At 32.2% G+C, this 22,198-nt stretch overlaps 1 protein-coding gene across 10 annotated transcripts in view; it reads right to left on the reverse strand.

Annotated features, from left to right (window-relative positions):
• Positions 1-22,198, reverse strand: part of Slo (calcium-activated potassium channel slo) — a 107,475-nt gene that overhangs the window by 71,272 nt on the left and 14,005 nt on the right. For all 10 annotated transcript variants that reach the window (XM_072003197.1, XM_072003200.1, XM_072003195.1 and 7 more), the window contains exons 3-6: positions 6,280-6,341; positions 5,823-5,919; positions 5,410-5,673; positions 4,462-4,629 (exon numbers count right to left, since the gene is read on the reverse strand). In XM_072003197.1, the coding sequence (XP_071859298.1) occupies positions 4,462-4,629; positions 5,410-5,673; positions 5,823-5,919; positions 6,280-6,341 (591 nt within the window). The remainder of the gene's footprint in view (positions 1-4,461; positions 4,630-5,409; positions 5,674-5,822; positions 5,920-6,279; positions 6,342-22,198) is intronic.

Raw genomic sequence — 22,198 nt, forward strand, 5'->3', positions numbered from 1 at the left:
GTCGTTTTATTCGTAAATGTATCAAAACGAGACATACATATATGACCCATATATATTTATTTATATATATTTTTTGAGTTTCAAAAAACGTCATGTGTTATATCAAGAAAAATACAAATGTTCTTTGTTCGTCGATATTGTCAAGAACATTTAATCACAAATTTGAATATGATAGAAGTGTTACATCGTAAAGGTAACAAATTACTCCTTACTCGGTCAATTTTTTCAATTCCATATACTTCTGATGACCTCGACTTGCAAAATTTAAACAGAATAATACCCCATCTTCCAGCGTTCTTAAGAATGACCTAATATAATCGAAAGCCAAACATATAAACCGCCATACGACATAATAGGTTACTTAGGAAGCCTTTACGGTCAGGAAGACAGCGTATAAAGAGAACAGAAAAAAAAAAACGTTTGTAACAGCTGCATAAGCAGAGAAATTTTCTCCTCCGACCACTTTACTCCGAGAGAGCTCGAAGCGCGAGATGCCGCGGCGATCCGCGCTACAAACCTTTTCAATTTTCGTACGACAGAGTGAGGCGTGTAGCTACGAGAACGATAGAAGGTCGCCGTCGGGCACCGTCATCAACGTTTCGTCTATTATTCTCAAAGTATCACATATTCCCTCGTAATCACGCTATTGTTGCCTTCAATCCAGTTGGCGAATTATAATTCACGCAGATATGACAAAAAGGACGTGAAACTCGTAATTGAAGGACAGTTTCGAGTCAAGGCGAACATTTTCGTTGAGAACGTACGTTTGTGTGTGGAAACGCCGCACTGGTTCGAACCGTTTCACAGTTCTTCAATATTTTGTTATTATTAGATTGTCAATGTTTATACAGATCTACATCTTCACGATGATGAATTAAGAAATGGAATTTAAGGAGAAATATGTTTTACTTATGAAATATCGTGAATTGTGAAATATTCTATTTTGAATGTTTTAAATATTTCTATGTAGTATAATTGTACAAAGTAATAATTGTACGTAGTATATTCCGTATAGTTTTGCATCTTTAAACATAAATAAAAAAAGGCTAATTATTTCGCTTACTTTTACATTGATCTTCCTCGTATTTATTCGTTATTCGTTATTTATCCTTATTGCTGCCGATATTTCTGCATTTATGGGAAATGTAAAAATACAAGAATGTACAGGATGCGCTCAGAAATACGTAAAATATCCAAAATATATTATTTCACATAACGTTTTATAAATAACATAATTCTCAATAGCTTCCTCTCCTCTTAATTGCATTCGTAAAAATATGAATTTGTGTAAACATCCACAGTATAATTACAAATTGACGTAGTTACTGAAATGCCTAAGAATCTACAAATTACGAATTTGCTTATGTTATAAAGTCAATCAAAGATTTACACGACTATGAAAATTCAAGAGCTAAATGTACAGTTGCATCCAAAGTGCACTTATCTCGCACGACTTGTAATAAAAATAACAAAGCAATAGTAAAAGTCATAGAGGAATCATCTTTTAGTAAAAAGTAGAGGAACGAGGGTTATGTAATTAATATTATACGAAATATCAAGACGGTCCCGACTACGGCCACATATAGAGGTATAGGCATAAGGCACAGGTAGCCAGTATCGCTATAGAAAACTTTCGAGCTCTTACTCGTTACTCGTTCTTTGTTTATCCATTCGTTTATTCCCGTTTTTTCACGTATTCTTTTTTTTATTCCTTTCCTTATTTTCAATTGCTTTTCTCTCGTTGTTACGAGAAATATAAAATGGTCCAAGCCGTAGCCAAGGCGTAGAATTGGACCGAGCTACAGCAAGCTGCGTTTCGTTTTGTTTTCTTTTCCTTTTTATTACTTTCTGTTTTTCTTTTTTGTTTTTTTTTTTTTTTTTTTTTTAATGAATGAGATATACCCTTTTCTCAATGGCATATATAAAATTGTTTATATATGCGACTCGTGGTGTGGGGGCTCAATTTAAATAGGTACGATTCAAATCGGTATAAAAAGAGAGAGAGAGATAGATAGATAGAGAAAGTGTGAAGCTGCCCTGTGATTTCGGTTGAAATTCTTACGTTCCGGGTCTCGATGCCTAACGAAGAATCGACTCGTTCTGTACGATCGATATGCGCGAGCAGAGGCAACCGTTGAAATAGAGAAAATGTGAATTTACCTGCCCTATTAGCAGTAATTTCGTCATTACATTTAATTTGAATTAAATTATCTGAGATTAATTAAAATATTAAAATAAATGCTCCTCGTTATTCAAATTATATTGTTTAATATTATTTGTATTTTATTAATTGTGATATAACTCGTTTAAATTATTCGAGTTACAATTCCATTGTTTAATTAATTAAAAATAAATTATCATTATAAAATTATATTCTAATATTATTCAGATAGCAATAGTACGTTGAAATATACTAAAATTCGATGAAAATATTTATTTTACTCTCCCAGTCAATTTTATTTAAAGAACTGTAATCGTGCAGAATCGATCTATTCAACATTGTATCTATTTTTATTATTGCTAGAAATCAAGTGTATTAATTTTCGGAGCTGAACAGTAGGTTAATTACGCATCGTGATTCTTCATCTTTCACAGAGACGAGTCAATTCCTAGTCTGGTCGAGAAACACGGCTACCGTGATTGGCGTAAGGTTTGTCGGAGGTCCTAGATTTCGAAGAAAAGAACAGTCCTCCTACTTTGTTTCGATAATTTACAGTGTCTACTATGCTGTTAACTGATCTCTCGTATTCTAAATGACATTTGTAGACAAACGTTACGCTAGCATACCCGCGTTTAAACGGCGATGCTCAGGCTTCTTCTAGATATATTATAACATATCGATATGTTTCAACGAACTATGAAAATACAAATTCGTATCGTTATTCCTCTATCGACTACCGAAAATAATACGTGATTTGTTACGATCGATCACACACGCTCAGGTACGCACGCACACTCGCGGCCAGTCACACTTCTCGCAGACACTGCGCATCGTCGTTCAAACGAAGCAATCGATTTCGCGACGAGTGACACTGTTCTCCGATGGTTCCTTAACTACACAGAAAATCTATGCGTCTATGCCTCCATTTTACCATTTTGCCTCATGCTATTTCACGATAAAATGCGAATTTCTCCTAGTAAAAATTATTCAACAAATAAAAAACAAATATGCACGCTTTATATTAGCTCAGATGTGTCTTCAGGAATTTCTTTTTGCGTTATGTTAGTCTCTCTGGATTCGAAATTGAACATGCTAATTAAATTTCTGCATCGTTGTTAGCTAATTTTGGAAAATTGGTTATTTATTCATAGCGATGAATACGATGGTCATCTAGTTAGAGAAATATTGAAGAAAGTGAACAACAATCCCGTAAATATTAGAAAATATGATAAAACTGCCTTCTGATCATCCTTTAAGGAAAACGATAAACGGATCTGAATTATGTTCATGTTCAATCACTCAATTAGAATTACAGAGAGTGGTAATTTAGTAGAAAAGAAGTATCATAGAAGTTCGTAAAAATTCAGTAACTCGCAACTTTTCGCAGAAATTTTATAAAACATCTACGGATTTAATAGACATTGTAATTACAGAGATATAGATAATTTTACATTTATAGCTTTACTATAATGCCGACAGCGAACACAGAGTAATTGATTATTTCCTTTTTCCAAAAGAAAAGGATTTCTTTCAGATAGCAATTCTGATATTTTAAGAAATAAGAGAAGCGAAATATTAAAGAGAAATTCGCATTATAAATATGAAAGAAAACGAACGTCTCATCGTCGAATGGGTAAAGCAGTATCTTTGATTCATTTCGCGAGAAATCGAGCTGACCAGAGAACATTGTACACAGTCGAAATATTCACCGTTTTTGTGTGTCTCAAGGATAATAAATGTGTAAATGTTACGAAAATCTGATCTGCCAATTCATGGCGAGATCAAGGTTCTACTCTAACGACACGAATTCTGCGAAACACTCACATATTCGATCTAATTCCTCGTGTAAATATCAAACAACAATCGTTCTTTTAATAATCATAAAAATACTATTAATGTACAATGAAATAATATTGCGAGTGTCGCTGTAAAATTACTGCGAAAACAACGATACTCGTTTATTGAGATTATCAAGAATAATCTCACGATAATGTAAAGAAAAATGCATCTGCACATAAGTTATAGATGAAAAATGACGGTCACGTGTTTCGCAGAGCTCGTACTGCGAATACTTCTCGGGAAAAACCAAATTGTCTGTTTAAATCTGACAATGAATCTTATGAAATACAAAGACGTAGTAGACGATATTTGAAGAACTAAGAAAGTTTATTTGCGATGTTCAGACAATTCGATTTTTCGTGCGAGATTCTTCTACACTGAACTATAGAGAGTCATTTATTTCATATAACATATTAAACATAATATTTTGGCTGTATAAAGATAATATAAAGAAGGCTTACCAAACCGACGAGTAGAAAAAATACTAGGAATGTGCGGCCGAGGACCGTCTGGCAGTAAACGTCGCCATATCCTACCGTGGACATCGTCACGATGAGAAAGTAGACACAGGTCCAGTACGAAAGCTGTTGAGGGTTCGTGAACTCGAACGGGTCCCCTGAGTTTTCAAGCTGCCGGCAAACAATGTTTCTATACTTATAATTCAACATCAAACATACTGCTTTAGATACTTCTGGATACAATGACTCCTAGTGATTTGTCAAATTTATTAAAAAAAATATTCTCCGTAGAATCATAATAGTAGTTATTCTATATATACTTCTTTGTGCCTTTTAAATTGAACAATTTACAATAGTGATAGTAACTAGAAAACTTCATAAACCTATCGTAAATTAAATTCTCCCAAAAATATTTTAATTAAACTTGCCACCAAGCATATTGTAAATTAAAAACCAAATTGAATATTAATTTTCTCTAATTGAAGCTAACGATCTTTTCTATAAAAAAAATTGCAGGTATTTTTAAATTTATATAGAACAATGTTCACATTGTCGATATCGTTATAACAACGTCAGTGAAGTAAAAAGAATTATGTTTATAATTCTATTATACTTTGCAATAAAATTTCTAATTACTTTTGACCCTTCTTCGGCAATTTTCTTAGGCTCTTGTTTTAAAAATCCTCGAAAAATTCTTCAATATTCTTTTCCAGGTTTCTAAAATATCATCCAATAATTTTTTATTGCTATATATGTCACCTTAACTTTTTTAAACAAAGCAAGATTTAAAGAAGAATATGAGAAAAGTGAAAAATTATTTAAAATTACTGGACCAAGACGACCAGTAATTAACTACTTAAGTATTCACATGTGAAAAAATGACATGAACGAAAGGAATGAAAAACAAGAAAGGGAAGGTTAAAGTTGACGAAATAACGAATAACATTTTACCAAATGAATGATGCCAGCAGCTGTTAACCAGACGGAGATGAAGATCGATACAAGTTGGGCGAGACGAATGGAACTCGATGTCTTTAGAATGTTTAGGTACTGGAGGATGTCAGGGACCGTCATCAGTCGTAGGGCTCGGAGGAACCTCAGTCCGATCCACGTCCGATCGAGATATATCGACACAAAGGACGGTGGTATCGTAAAGTAGTCCACGAACGAATACATCTCCAGCATGAACCACAGCTTATCACTGGCGGCGATAAACTATCACGAAATAAATGTTCAATGTTATCCCTTTCTGTGAACTCTCAAACAATATTGTATCATATCTCTATCAACAATGAGCATCAAAGAAAATTTTGAAAATTTATACCAATATTTATGTTCATGAAAATTGTTTTGTTTACACTTACGCGTATAAAAAAGTAGACCATAAAAAATATATTGAAAGCTAAGTCTATCTGCTGAGTAATGTTGTTGCTCCACTTTTGGCAACGTTCCACCTCTTCGCTGTAACATAAAATTGTCACATCGATGTTAAGGAATTACGTTAATATTTGTTTTGCCGATTTATCTAACTGCCGTGAACAAACAAACGAACACTAATAACATAATCAGCGATGAGAAATATTGTTCCGTCGTGTGTTCTCCTGTGTGTATTTAAATTGCTGGGTAGAATTCTTTTGTATGAACAAATTTATACAATCATAATTGTACAATCTTATTTTACTATACGAACAGATAACGAAAATTAGATTTCATTTTAATTATACTGTAATTATTATATAGGATTAAAATGACATTTGTTTAAACAGGAATATACAACGTTTGATGTAATATTTTTAATTGAAAAATAATTGGTTTCCTTACCTGGAGGCATCGATGAAGTATATTATAAGCGATGCTATACTGAGAATGAAAACTAACACCACCTGAAACACAAAATATAATTCAACGTTAAACCATTTAGTCCAATTAAATTAAAAAAAAAATTACAGAAAATCATGAACTATAGGAAACTTAAATCTCAGGAAAGGGAATGAATCTCAAATATTTATAATATCCTTTAACATAAATAATTGTATTGACGTACAAGGTATAAAGGTAATAATTCTACATTTTTAATTATGCAAATTATTTCTTTCCATCTCCTATTCATGTTTTCATATCAGACTATTTTACATTTTTTTTTTTAATGTACTACCTGTTTTAAGCAAATTTGTATGTGTATTTCATAACGTTGCAATCTTTAGTTTGAAAAATTTGTGTTATTTTAACAGTAGTAATAAGAAGTTTCAACATCTAAATGCGATTAAAGTGGTACTTGAAGTTCACTCGTCTACGAACGTTGACTAGCGCCGACAAGTAGACACATGGCTGTACTTCAACCTCTTTGTTAGCACTTTTCGAAATGCACGACCGTTCCAAGCATCAGTTTCACTTCGCGATTGTCTTTACTTACTACACGCAGGTAAAAGATCTATTAAATACAACCACTGGCGTTTATCATTTGTTATTACAGTAAAACTATAATACGTAAGCGAACTTTGTAACATTATATATTTTTATAGAATAACTTTCTCTGATTTTTATTTCGAGCAGCAATTACGAAATTAAGTTGAATTTTATATAAGGAGCTTCGTTACTTGCAATGGCCAAAACATATTTTTTAAAAGCATTTACTAAAAAATTAATAAAAAAGTGCAAGTATTGTATATTAAACTTTCTATTGTTTAATAATATACGAAATTTGATAATACAAAAGTCTAATACTATGAAAATAAAGTATGTAGAACCTGAAAGTCAGAGTGCGAATATTTATGTAAATTCATATTTTTATGACTATATAATGGAACCTAGACAAAAATTTGTTTTACCTACTAAATATTTTAACTAGACTGCGGACGTTTATGCAACCTTATATTTTTATGAACATAATTAAAGAAACAATACTCTACTTTAAATATTCTATATATTTTTGCATATTATATGCACTCCGTATTTTTTTGGAATCTTAAATTTCCTAAAAATGCATAAATATGCGGAGCCTAATTATAACAAATACTACACCTTGTATATTTCATATATTTTTAAATATTATGTGAATTCTGTGCATTTTTCGACCTTAAAATTTCATAAATGCATAAAAATCCACAATCTGCTAATAATAAAACGCTTTGAGAAATAAGAATATATATTGATATCTATCCTAGCAGTTGCTACAATATATGATTGTGATTGTGACTCAAAACGAACTTCTGCAGCAATTATCTCGAACAATGCCAGTTATAACTGTTATTTTAAACATCGCCAAAGAATACAAATATCTCAAAGTAATGCTTCCCGACTAATGCAATGTAGTCACGAAAAGACACGAATAGAAGTTTTACGTCGAACAAACTCTGACTATGGCCAAACAACTGTGAAAACGAGGATCTTTTCTATTATTCCATTATTTTCTTCCGCCTAGTTTACTCGCAGGAAAATATGGAAAGGAAATATACATACATTGGCGGAGTCATCGATGCGCCAAACATTCGCATACACGTATATCATGTAGCAACATATACACAGATATGTGCAACTTCTGTACTATGAGACTTCTTGTTGAAGCGTATAGCGCAAGTAGCGTGAATAAATAAAGAAGCAGAAGGCTTATGTACTTTAACCGCCGATCGATTTTGCTTGGCTCCGTGCCAGACAGCAACTCGTCAGATACCAAAAAATTTCGCCACATGACTCTTAATCGTCACTGATATATTATCGAAATGAATTTGCCGGATCTGGCCTTTAACCATCTCGAATCAACCTTTCATCATCTAATAAAGCAAAACTTGCCATTTGCAGCCATCCAAATTTTCACTACCAGGAAATTGGTTAAGCAATTTTCAACATTTAGAAAACGATCACCAATCACAAGATTAGTAAATATATGATAAAGTAAAATAAATAGCGAAATATGAGAGCCACTTATCAGAATTATTTAACAACTTGTATGATTGAGCCAATGGCTTCATTTATTTGTTGTTCGATGAATCCTTAAATTGCTTAAGAGTACCAGAGAGTAATAAGCCGAAACTCATTTTGATTATTGTCAAATTCTTACACAAAGCGATTCTACAGCCAATAAGTTTTTGGATTAAGCACTGGAAAATTATTAAAACTAAAAAGTTTTATTGCCGGAGACAATATTTTGGTTTCTATTATTTTTTATTATTTTCGTATTATAATTTTGTTTTATTGTAGCTTTTACTGCAAAACTTGATCAGTAAATATTTCTTATTATGAACAAAAAGAAGTTACCCGAAAAAAGTACAGTATGTTTAATTTCCATAATTAATTTACAACAAGAAATGACTCGTGTGAAGCTATAGTTATTGATTCAGTTATGGCTCTTCACTGTATGTTAAAACATATTCAGCTAAACGTAATGCTTAATCATAAATAAACGATCGATATCTATTATACGTGAAGCTGTTGAATTTTTGATCACCAAATGACTAATTACGGGAATATAAAATGAAAAATGTTCCTTCGACTGTTACTGGAACTCAGCCTGTTAAAACGCGTTAAAAACTGAATCGATTTTATAATAAGCTCTATAGAACCACAAATTTAATTTTGTCAGTCGGATATTTCGCGTGTACCTGTCTCGTTAAAATTTGCAGAAGACCGTGCACATACATATATTCATGTACATACGTATCTACTCTAGAGCTGTAGGAGTGCAGAAGAGCGTGTAAGGTCATTCTGTCGATGCACCATCTGAGTGTATGCAGCTGCGCTACGAAAATCTAGGTCACCCAAATATGAAGACCATGCACGGACGTTTCTCATATTCGTTTCCCAACCACGGAAGGGAATGGAAGGCCATGAAAGCCAAAGTACAATCATTTCACAAACTTTACGATCTTACGTGTAATTTCATATTATAGTTGTAAATTTAAGGTCCTGCTTATCGTTCATATTCATACACGTATCGACAATGCAGTAGAATTTCGTTTATATGTTCTTCGTTTGTTTAAATAAAACTATACGGGAGAACTTCATTCGTCTGAAACTGGATAAATAGAGAAATAAACAATTCATATAATAAAAGCAATTGTCCATTTGATTTTTCATTCATAGAATGGGCATTCACTTTCACGTAATAAATTATGATGGGTTGGAGTTCACTCAATTAGTGTAATATAAGAATTCATTGATTTTTCTGGCAACTTATAATTCTCCGTTCACATAATGGAAATTCACCTTCAGATAAGTGGATTTAATAGATAGAAGTTTATTTAATCAAGCGTTAACTAAAGTTTCGTTCTGATAAATGGAGCTCCACTAGTATATGTCTGACTACATAAACTTCTGCCGATTGAATCTACTTATCTGAATTCTTACTACTGTTTATACGAAAGAAAAATCATAGGTACTATAGAGGATCAGTGAACTATTGTATGAATATTATCGTGAAATATTTTGTCCAACAACAAGGATTTTTTTCAGAATATTAATATCGCAATTGTGGTTTTAGATTATTATATAGTAGAAAATAGTAATAAACAAATTCAGTAAATAGTGAGTATTATTTTCTTTGAACGATACGATGAAGACATTTTCATTATGCTTTTGTTTTGTTGTCGAACGTTACTGATTGTCACGTAACAAATTGTAATATGTTTTAAAAATCCTTCCTATTTCTTTTACTTTTCTTCTTTGAACAAAGTAATAAATAGTGACAGAACAATTTATTTTCATTTGAAACTCCATTTCTCTTGTTCGTCATACATTATTTCCAGCAATACTCCTTAAAACATTATTGTTCCTCGACACGTTTTCAAATGAAAAATCACTAGCCTTGAATTTCACGAAACAACGTTAAACTGTCCTAACAGTTACATAATCCTTCTCCAAATGCTAAATTTATGTCTTCGGTAACTTGTCCCGAGCCTAAACTCGTATAGAAAAATCATATGAATTTTTCCGATTATTTACGAGTACTTTAACATTTCTGTTACAAGCCTTTTGTTGTGTTGTATATACAACAAATCTTTTCTTCTTTAGCGTTGTCGATAGTAATTGATGATAATTAATTTTCAGCATCCGAATTAATCATATGTATCGTAACGCTATCGATATTCACCTCCTCCGCAAAAGGTCAATCTCGTTTGAAACTCCAATCGGAACACGTCGATAACCCTCTTTTAAGACAAGCATTGCTCTTAAAGTCAAGTCGAATCTTCAAAGCTCGTAAATATTTTCAATTGTTCCTGCCATTATGCAAGCTCGCAAAATGACATCAGCTAAATAGATAATAGATTATTTCACTTGCACTAAGCTCCCTGATTTGATAATCACGTAAAGCCAAATATTTATTAAATAAATAACGAATGAAATTCTTTCCAAGAAAATATTTCTATGTACGTAACGATAGTATATTTTATCAATATTCTACACTACATACAATTAGGATTTTATAGACGATTAACAACGCTTTTGCATTATACAATTCATTTTGTTCGACGTTTTAAAATTTGACCCTCGAATATAACCCTCGTTCTATTTTCTCGCGATGCTAAAAATGACATTCGATTTCGTGACGTAACTAATAACTCATACGACAATTCTAATTAAAATATATAATGCACTCGTATATATGTATGTGCAATTAGGATATTTCATAGTAATGGATACATAAAAAGAGGTAATAATAAATAATCTTTAGTTATTGCAGCTGTCAGTTGCCTGAAATATCGGTTAAATAAATTACGTATACATATGTATGCTACATATTATATATACACATAGTTACAACTGCAAATTTTATAACCGTAAAATAAACAAGTGTTACTTCAACATCGTTGCTTAGAACTCGTTGCAAATGTGTGAAGTAAAATACACAAACTGAAATTCTTACGTATAACTAAAAATTCAGAAGATTTAGTATATTTAACATATCAGAGGAAGAGAATTCAGCTCATCAGATATAGAACATTACTCATCAAAAAAGGAACTTTCGAATGAATCGTGTTCTTCTATATTTATAAAATGTCTTAATGTGACTAATATGTTCGTTTCCAGTGGATGCTAAATTTATTCTCAAAGTACTAAAGATCTTTTTATCTATTGAAATACAAATAAAGAATGAAATTAGGAAAAATCCTTGCAAAAATACTAGTGCTACGAAATTTTAAGGTGTATCCAAATTCGCTATACATAAACAATTGCAATTAGAGTGATGTTATGAAAATAAATAGCTATAAATAATCCTGTTTCTATCCCAATAAAAGTTAATATTATAGGGATTATATTTTATATATATTAGTTTATTAAGAAAGTTTTAGTTAATTAGTTATAGTTTTAATTACAAATTGTTACTTTTAATGTTAACAGAACGATCACTGGAAGACGTAACACTAATGTCCTGACGTACGTCGAAAATCGTACTAGGATATGGGAATTATTCGCGCCAATTCGTGGAACTGGCGGCCCTCGGCGTTATCTATGATCCACATCGATGTAATTCAACCCGGTATCGAATTACCGAAATGGGAAAAATATAATTTTTTCTATTTTTTATGACGCCGTTACAAAATGGTGTTGGTCGGATTATTGAGATTCGTACGATCAAAATGGTATTGGACATGGCTATATTTAACCAACAACTTTTCACTAAACTAAAGAAATACGTAATATACGATTAAGGGTAAGGAATGACCTAACTATATGGTATTCTATTACACTCTACCTATTCACTCTTACTCGCACTGCCTGCTTCTCACTTTTACCTTCGATGCACGCACGACAAAGCATGGTTTCAATGGCACGAATCGGATAATTTGACCCAATTCTTGGAAACTCACCTCTTCGGATATATGACCACTTCCGGTTTCCCGGTTTCCGATACGTACTATTGCCATACTTGGAATTCAGATTATTCCGTCAGCACTTCGATCTTGACACGTACGAAGTATGCAGGCATCAAGATAATTGGCAATCCCACAAGACGAAGAACTCGTAAAGCAGAGAAACGCTTGGGGCTGACAATCGATTTGAAAGGAATGAATCCTATGTTTATCCCTTAAATGATAGTCGCATGATATATTCTTGCACGCGCTTTGTCACAGTGAAATTACATGGAAATTACGGCGACGTGTGCTCTACCTTCTCGCTTCATAGCCGACTAGAACAGAGAGAGCACAGCAGGTTTTCAGCTTTCAGGTAACTCAGCCACGCATCGCTGATTCGCTAAAGAAACGCTGCTTCCAGAGGGATGAGGTTCAGAGCTCGAGGTTCAGAAATCTTCTTTTTCCTTATTGCTTTCTTTCTTTTTTTTTTTCTTTTTTGCTTTTCTTTCTCGTCAGCCTGTTCGACAGACAATACGAGCGGAGTCAGCGTTTCTGGGAATACAGAAAGAGACAGGAATGCATACATCAGGTCTCTTTTGTCTCTTGTCTTATCTGCTACACTCTTTCACCTTCTGAGTAGACACGGATACTCACGGGCTTAATGGGATCCTGATCGATTTACTATCAATAAGCCGTAACGCTCATTTAATTAAACCTCCCAATCCGCTTCTTTTCACATCAACGTTTCGCTCATTCGATAATATAGTTGACGATATGAATGGCAATGTATTTACTTTGAGAAAATACGAATTGGGATTTTGAATGAAAGATGAAATTATTATTTATTGCTAAGCTATGATCTGGGATCTTTATTACGGAATTCTACTTTCGGATCTTCTTTACGCAAATTTAAATTTTTATGAACGTGATTAAAGTACAAACTAAACAAAGATTTATTCCGGTCATTAAATATTACATTGATTATTATACATTGAATATTTTTACATAGTGTATGCATTTTTACAACTTTCAATTTTCCATAAATGCATGAACATTTGCAATTTGTTTATTATTTTAATTATGCTATCGAGATTGTAGAAAAGATTAAATGCAAAATTAGATACAAATTGAAATTTTGCAAGGGAGACGAAATTATTATTTGTTGCTAGACTGTGAATCTTTATGCAAATTTAGATTTTTATAAACACGATTAAACCAGAAGCTAGACAGAGATTTGTTCCAGCCATTAAATATTATGGTGATTATTATACATTGAATATTTTTGCATAATATGTGCATGTTTGCAATTTTCGATTTTCATTAAATGCATGAAAACTCGACTTATAGTTGGTAAATTGCTATTAGTCTGTCTGATACAGCTAACTAATGTTTAATTTCAAATTTTCTTCTTTCATTTTTCTGATTACATTAGATAAGTATATTTCGTTATAAGGCAATGGCACAAAAATCTTCATCCTAATTTTCTTAAGATTAATAGTGATACACCGTGAATGTTTATACATTTATAAAACAATTTTATGTGCAAGAATGTACAGCATATATGGTATTCAAAAATATATATAATGTTCAAAACGAAATACTAATCTAAAAAAATGAAACAAGTCTATAGTTAGATTCCACTTCTCTAGTTGCGTTCATGAAAATTATAAGTTTCTGAATTTATTTTTATTTTTGTAAGAACTGTAACATTGTATTACGTCATATTTTGAGTTGTTTCATGCATAACAAACAGAAAAAAAATTTGTTTCTAAAAATACAACATCTATATAGTTTCATCTGACGTCGCTAACCTATTTGCATCCACCGACATGTCTCACGAATTGATTTTTATCCACGATTCTTTGGGCGAGATATATCATAGTCGCGAAGGGGTTAAATCAAGCGAAATTCCTCAAGCATTATCTATAGCTATAACTTTGAAATTAACCTCATTAAAGTACGATTCAACGAACACTCTCAATTTCTCTATACAAGAACTCATGATCAATTAAACAACACTCTATAGTTCTATACATTGACGCATTAATCGGTCTATCCATTATACTATTAAATTAAAAATTATTAAATTATTTGTATCTATAAATCATTAATTTAAAAAAATGTTATTTTTAATTTTTCAAAATTTGTCATAAGGAAAGTCATGAAAACCTGAACTCGGGTATTGTTACAGGGAAATTTTGAACTAGTTAGTTCCAAACACGATATGTAATTTAAAACAAATTAGATAAATATGGCAAATATTATTATATGTTATCTAAATTGGATATCGTATAAGTCGTGAGTGATTTTAATGAAACACAACAATAACGAGTCTATCTTTTCTTAGCAAAATAGGCCTAGTTGTGCACCTGTGATGCTAGTAGCTTTCAAAGACGACCGGGTAGCGTGGCAACTGAGAGGTAGGTCACTAGGTTATCACTATCGTTGGTGGTTTATCCTTTTTCATCGTCAGAAGCTTTTCCAACCAATTGCTCTTTCCAAAGGACAACGCTAAAGAAATGCACGTACCGTGAATCCTGAACTCGTTCGGCTAAATAATTCTTTTAAAGAAAAAATTGACCAATCTGGACTTTGAACGAACTCATCGATAACTATTTTGCGAATTCGGATTTTATTAAATACGAATATAACATTCTTGTCAACGTTTATTATGAAACAACTTGTAACTTATCAATTTATTAATTTACTAATTCATAAATTATTAACTAATCTCAAACTTCTACAAGCAACTTTTTATCAACACCATTTCGACCAATTTGTTTAAATTGACTACATTCACTAAATTGATGAGCTTTAAAATCAACATAACCTTGATGTAACTTTGTTTTAATACATAAGACATCTAAGAAATTTGATTCGCAATTTGTTTTGTAATATGAACGTTTATCACAGTTAACATAACACTGCCTAAATCGTGGCAGCATCATTAAATGATATGCTATCACCCTGTGCAAACTAAAACTATTTTGCAAGATACCTGAAAATGTTATTTTTCAACTTGTATTCTTCGACTCACTGATTCGCAATTAATAACTGTAACTGAAGAATGTATCTGGGAATGTATTTAAGAATGTTTCATAATATTCTCATACCAAGGAAGCTTACCGAAGATCCATAAAAATTGCAATTTTCTCCATTATACAATCTACTACTACTCACTTACACACTCATCTCAAAGAGCGACAAGAAGATGAACCTGTGTATAGACATCACTATCGTTTCTACGATCATTTACTACTCCATTGTCTCGCGATATACTCTAAAATGTAATCTCGTAATATAGATTTAAGCATAATAAGTAGCTGCAGCTTTAATAATAAACGTAGGAGCATCTTCAAAAATAACCTGTCCACAGGCAGAGAAACGAAAGCAAGGAAACGAGACTAGACGGGACTAAATGAGGCTAGACAAGACGAAACGAGACGAAACCAAATGTTATGTCGTGAATAGTAAACGTAATATTCTATTCGAATTGCAGTTACTTCGCTTTATTCGTTTAACATTTCCGGGAAAAGTAAAACAAATTTTTGGTTACGTCGAATGGTTGTTTTATTTTCCTTGTAAGTGACAATCTGACCTATCGCACCTCGCTATAAATAAGAATTGCTGTTCTTATTTTAGCGTGCGAATTAGCGTGGGTCTCGGGCAGACTCATCACGAGTTGCCCTCGCTATTTTCGTATCGTTGGATATACATGGATATACTTGTGCCCGTGCTCTCGCGATCTAAGTGTCTACGAGATCCTATCAAACAATCTCGATCAATCTTGATGAAACGATAATAAATAGATTGCTGCGCCGATCTTTGGAGATTGGAAATTTATATTGGTTTCAGACACCGTTCATTCTGATTTATTTTAACGAAGCCCACGTGCTCTTTGCATACCGGTGTACACGTGTTGAGTGAAAGAACGATTTACGTTTATTGCGTTGCTGTTAATGTTGCAGATACTATTGATGTTCCTCTGAAAATGTTTTATAGTAATCGAATCAGTATTATTCTTTGAGAAATATTCACAATATTTATACATTCTTTTAGAACTTAATACGAAAGCTCCTCTACTCTATTGAAATGGATTTATAATTTTTATCATATACTGATTGATGGATCTTGTTATTTATATCAAACGTTGACGTGTATTTGCATTATTTGCATTAACAATTAATAGCTCTTTTTATTATTAACATAAACATAGTCATATGGATAGAGAATATTTTAAGTAATTTAAGTATAAGATATCATCGGTATTATTTGTATTTTGTGTTTTTCATTTTTTATCATTCTAACGTCCACAGGGATTCTTGTAGATCACTGACAATTCTAAAGTCTACAGAAAAAACTATAATATTAATTTCTATCAAAATTAAGAATGTCGTATTTACTTATTAGATCAAAGTTTCTAGAAGAATATTAATCATTATTAATCTCTTCCTGGAATTATTTATATCTGAAGAAAATTCAAGAATTTTATGTATCTCATGCCTGCTCCTTAAATTTGAATAATTTTAATACTTTGAAACAATTGTATCTTAGAATAATAGCAAACTGTTAGGTAAATATGAAAATAAACCTAAAACTGAGATAATTTTAATAAAACTGAATAACTAAAACTGTTTAAATATTTGATAAAAGATAGATGGATTCATTTTGTACACACACACGTGTGTGTCAGCAAGTCGTTTAAAAATGAAGCGAGATTGGAAAAGATAATGGCAAAAGGAACGGTGCAGAGGCATTTGCCTTGTAACAAACTGTCTATTTCGCCGAAATACGGTGGATTGGCCAGTATAAGAATGGCCCAAATTAAAACGCACTAAGTGGCAGAAAGTAGGAGGACGGGCGACTGGTTGCCAGGCAAGAAATTTTACATCCCGAGATGGCATAGCCCCAAGTTTCCGTCGTTTCGCGCCAACACCAGACTCGACCGAGTTTTTCTCGCCCAACTACTATTTATAGGAGTAAACGCGAAATTAAGTCCTGAAATTCTATCGCCGATAAAACGACACAGACGTGCCAAACCAACCACGATATCTATACAAAATTTACTATTTTTCTTCCATACCCGACGCTATTGGCTTGATTATCAGGGCATCGATTAATCGATTAACAGAATGATCAGAACGATATTGAGATAGTGATTGATGAATAATTTGGAGATGCTTTTGGCGAGAAATTTTCAATTCTTTTTTTCCATATCCTACGCTATTAATTATTCATGGAAATAATGAATATTGATATAGAACTTAATTAAAATTAATTAGAGTAGAAACTAAATTATCAAAGCAACTATTAGCAGAATGATCAATGGAAAATGTTGGGACATAGATTAATGGAAAATTTAAGATCGTTATTGGAGAACAAATTTTCATTCTTTTTTCCATATTCTACACCTGTTGAATTATTATTAACGAGAACGATAATACCGATATAGAATTCTGTTACAGTTAATACGCTTGAATCTGAATTATCAGAAGATCAATTGTGGAAACATCGATCAACAGAAAATTTGAAGATGATTCTCTTCGCGAAACTGCAAGAGTAGAAAGATAAATTAATATTTATGAAACAGTTCAATAATCTTGTTTCATATGTTATAGTTCAAACGTAATATAAAATAGTTCGGTAGTTCAATGATCTCCTTTCATATGTGTGAAGACAAAGATATTCGATTATCCAAGCAATGTGTGACTGACGATTAGCGTCCTGATAATTCAAATTATCAAGGTAACAATTTATCAGACTTTTTCTCAATAAAACCTAACGTATTATTACAAAACACATATGATTATCACAGAATACATACACATGATGAAAAAAAGCATTAGGATATCATAATTGGATAAATTGATTGATATATATAATATATAGACACAGATATATGAGTATATACGAGCAATAAGAAATTGTTAATTATTTTCTAAAATATCAAGTAACATAAATATAGAGTAAACGTAACATAAAATATAGTAAAAAACCAAGTAACATAAATATTTCAATCATGTTCCGAGCATGGTTGCCAAGCATACGGTTTAACGACTTTGTTAACCGAAAATAGAAACTAATAGCAGGAACCGTGAGCGTGATAACGACCCTCATGACGGAAGTGGTTTCTACTATAAACACGGCGTCGACAATCGCTTCCTCTTTAATTCCACCTCTTTCTACTTGGTCTCCGCGGTTTTGTTTTATTTTGCCGCTGCCTTTGTCTTTGTCCCTATCTTCCTGTGCTAGTGGTCGTAAACAATTTAGGTCAAGTGCTGCGACACGTTAAAAAAAAAGGTAGGAATTTCATATGACCAACCGTTCGCCCCAACGAAGCACTTTACGCTTTGGAAAATCTACTTCCAATACCGGCAATATTAAAATCATGTTTTTATTCCGGGGATATTTACCAAAAGAGGAAACAACTTATTTTCAAGATATCTCGGACACGAACATTATAGAAAATTTTGTCGATTTTCGAATGAACTTTCAAACGATTTGTGTTTATATAATATTTTTTTCTTATCCATATCTAACATTCTGACAAAATTTGATTGGCAAAGCCTAGATAATTTTGCTGAAAATCAAGAAAAACTTTGAGTTTTTCATTACTTAGAAATTAATTGGAAAAAATGGAAACTTTTTTTGGCAATAAACGAAAAATAGATAAAATAATAAATAAACGAGCATTAGAATGTTAACTTGAAACATAACAAAAGAATCTCGTCCATATTGTAAACCTAACATAACTATGATTATCCCTAACACACAAACTCAATGCAAATCTTTATACATGGAAAGACTTTATATTTTCTACATAAGTAATCGCCACTATGTTCTTCGTAATTAATCGCTCATCATCCCCGGTACTGGGGAAAGAACCCCCCCAAGGAGTCCTAGTATTCCCTTTGACACACGCGGTGACTCACTCCGAAGTTCGATAGTCGAGTAGTGTAACCTGAATCGAATTCAACCATCCATGAAAAAATACTAATTTCCCACGAGACAATGATTAAACTTTTTTATTTTTGACTTTTTAAAAATTAAACTTTTACTAAAGTATTTGTGAAATTTTTCTGATTAAAATGAAATCAAACGCGATATAGTTTAAATCACATTTACATGTATATGTAATAGACGAAAGAAGATAAGCTAATGTCACTAAATAAGCAAATACTCTGCAAATTATATCAATCATATCAATTATATTACACGATTGATATAATAATATTATTATATGATTATATCAATTATACTGTAATTGTTTTAATTAGAATTCATTTTAATTATCGGTACAAGATTTACTGAATAAGAATTGAAAATGAAAAAGTTTCTCAATTGCATTAACGTTGTCCAATCGATACGTTTCTTTTCATCAAACCCAATCTCGGACCTCTTTCTTTTTCACCCGCACTGTCTTTTTCTAAGTTCAATAAAATGTCGAGTCGTATCCGTTACATGCAATCGAGTCCTGTACACGATGATTAATCACCGAGGAGTGCCGATTTTCGACCAATTATATAGAAAATATTGTATACTGGAATATTTCTTTTATTTAGCTAAATTATTACGTACTGTTGTTCGGCATTGATAACAACGCAATCCAAACAATTTCAAACTTGTACTTATCGAATACAAGGTCTACACTATGTTTAAGCTCTTATCATGTAAAACGGCATATTTATAAATCCATCGGTGTTGTATTAATAAGGCCTGTACTTGATATTTTCAAAAATGTAAAATTAAAAAAACCTCTTCTCTAAAATTTACATGTTTTAAATTGTGCCACTATCAGTGTGAAGCGGCGATATTTACTCGTTTGATAAACATCGACAATGAAAATAAAGGAAATAGGCGAACCGACCACGTGATTCAAAAAAATTCTTAACAAGTTGATAACGAGGTAGGAAAAAGCTTTGCTTCGTTTGGCTAAGCCTGATTTGCACTCGTTTCAGTTAATTCGCATAGCCACAGAGTGGGCTAATGCAATTATGCAAACGACATTTGCACAGATGCAGATGAACGAATATTTTTAAAAACTTGAGGGAAACTCATGGCCAGTATCCGGAGAGTAAACACGTATTATAAACTATGTATGCATCTCGGTCTTAACTGGAAACTAGATTATCTTTAATAAGCCTTGGCACAGCGAAATCGTGTCAGTCGAACGAAGAAGGACAAAGGCTTCGAGTCCTATCTAACATTTTAGCTCCAACTGGACCAATGTACAGACAATTGTTATGTGTTCTCTACCAGCAGCGTCACCGCGAATCTCTTCTCAAGCTTGAACCTTACACTGGCTGTCTGCCAGCCTGAAACTAACGACTTTTCTTCTAAATATGATCATTCCTTTTAATCTAATCTCGCTTCCTCTCTGCTTCCATTTTTTAACTTAATTTACGTAGATAGTTTAATTCGATCAACTACAATTATTCATTTATTGCCTATTCTACGATGTAAAGCTTTATCGATTTTGTAAATTAACGTAATTAAAATTTGTAATTTTATGGAGTCTCTGCGACTACGCTTCTATTTTTCGTATTTGTTAAATAGTTCCGTTAGAGAAAAATATGGAAGATGAACATAGTACGTTCATTAATATTCATTAATATTAATATTCTTTTTAAAAATTATTGTACCGTTATTTGTGCAGAATAGCCAACAAGTTTAAATTCACGAATGAAATTTTCATTCGTTGCATTTTTGCGAACAAGCTTCATAAGCTTGTCACGAAAAATATACTAAAATGCAATATAAGAAAGTATAAATGGACATTTACTTTTATATAAATCGTACCGCAAGTAAGTCAAGTAACTTCTTGATATAAAAAAAGTCTGATACATTCAAATGAACATTTCATACGTTGCAGCTTAATACCACACATCTATTACAAAATACGAGAAACAATTAATGAAAATTCTACAGTCGATAATACTTATGTATTTGTCAATGGTACTTTGCTTTTACAAGTAACAGCATAAATAGGGACAAATTGGAACATACGATAAAATATTCCACGGTATAGAGGTCGCTCAACATATCCACATCTGAACATCAAATTCTTATTAAAGAACTTATTAAAGATTCGTAAGCGCAGCTTACAGAATCACAAAAATAGACCGTATACGAAGGACGACACCCGATCAGTAGTTCTAAAAACTCTTCATCTGTCGTCGGTTGAGTTAGAAATGGGATGCGAATTAAATAACCAATGAGACAGATATGGTATCGCTTGATACGTTCGAAGAAAAATAGATATCAATCCGTGAAAAGAGGTTAAATTTCGTTATATAGGTCGAGCAACGAATCGCTTGCTCGGGAACATTGACTAAAAGTTTACACTCCAATTATACCATTCGAATAAATAAACTATCCTGTCCTGCATGAAATTGGCTCGTTAACTGAGAAAATCCTCCGTGAAATTCCTCCGTGTCATATCTAATGGAACTTTCGCACAGTAAAATATTTGATCAAAGAAGCGAGATCCAGCCGAGAAACATCGTTTCTTTATCCATCAAAGAGACGACGATATTTTATAATTCAATTACAAATATATGCTGTAATTGTTAGATGATTAAAGTTTTATATTAAATCGAAAATAATTCATTTCGGTGTACGATTACATGAGAACAATAATTAACTTTATTTTTATTTACTATTTTATTTCTAACGCAAAATAACGAGATGATTCGATGTATTAAAAAAAACGGAAACATAACATTTTCTTCAAAAAGATAATACAATTGTTATATACATAGATTTGCAAAATACTTACGGATATATTATTTTTTAAATTATTTATTTTCTTCCTTTAGATTCATTTTTGATCGCTTTGACGATGTAAGAAAAATACATACAAGAGAAATATCCGATTCGTAACACAGAACATTGCAAGTTGTATATTTATATAGATCACCCCATATACCGCTCGACTATCTCGGTGTTTG

This window comes from Bombus fervidus, chromosome 5 (assembly GCF_041682495.2).
Source record: "Bombus fervidus isolate BK054 chromosome 5, iyBomFerv1, whole genome shotgun sequence".
NCBI classification, from domain to species: domain Eukaryota; kingdom Metazoa; phylum Arthropoda; class Insecta; order Hymenoptera; family Apidae; genus Bombus; species Bombus fervidus.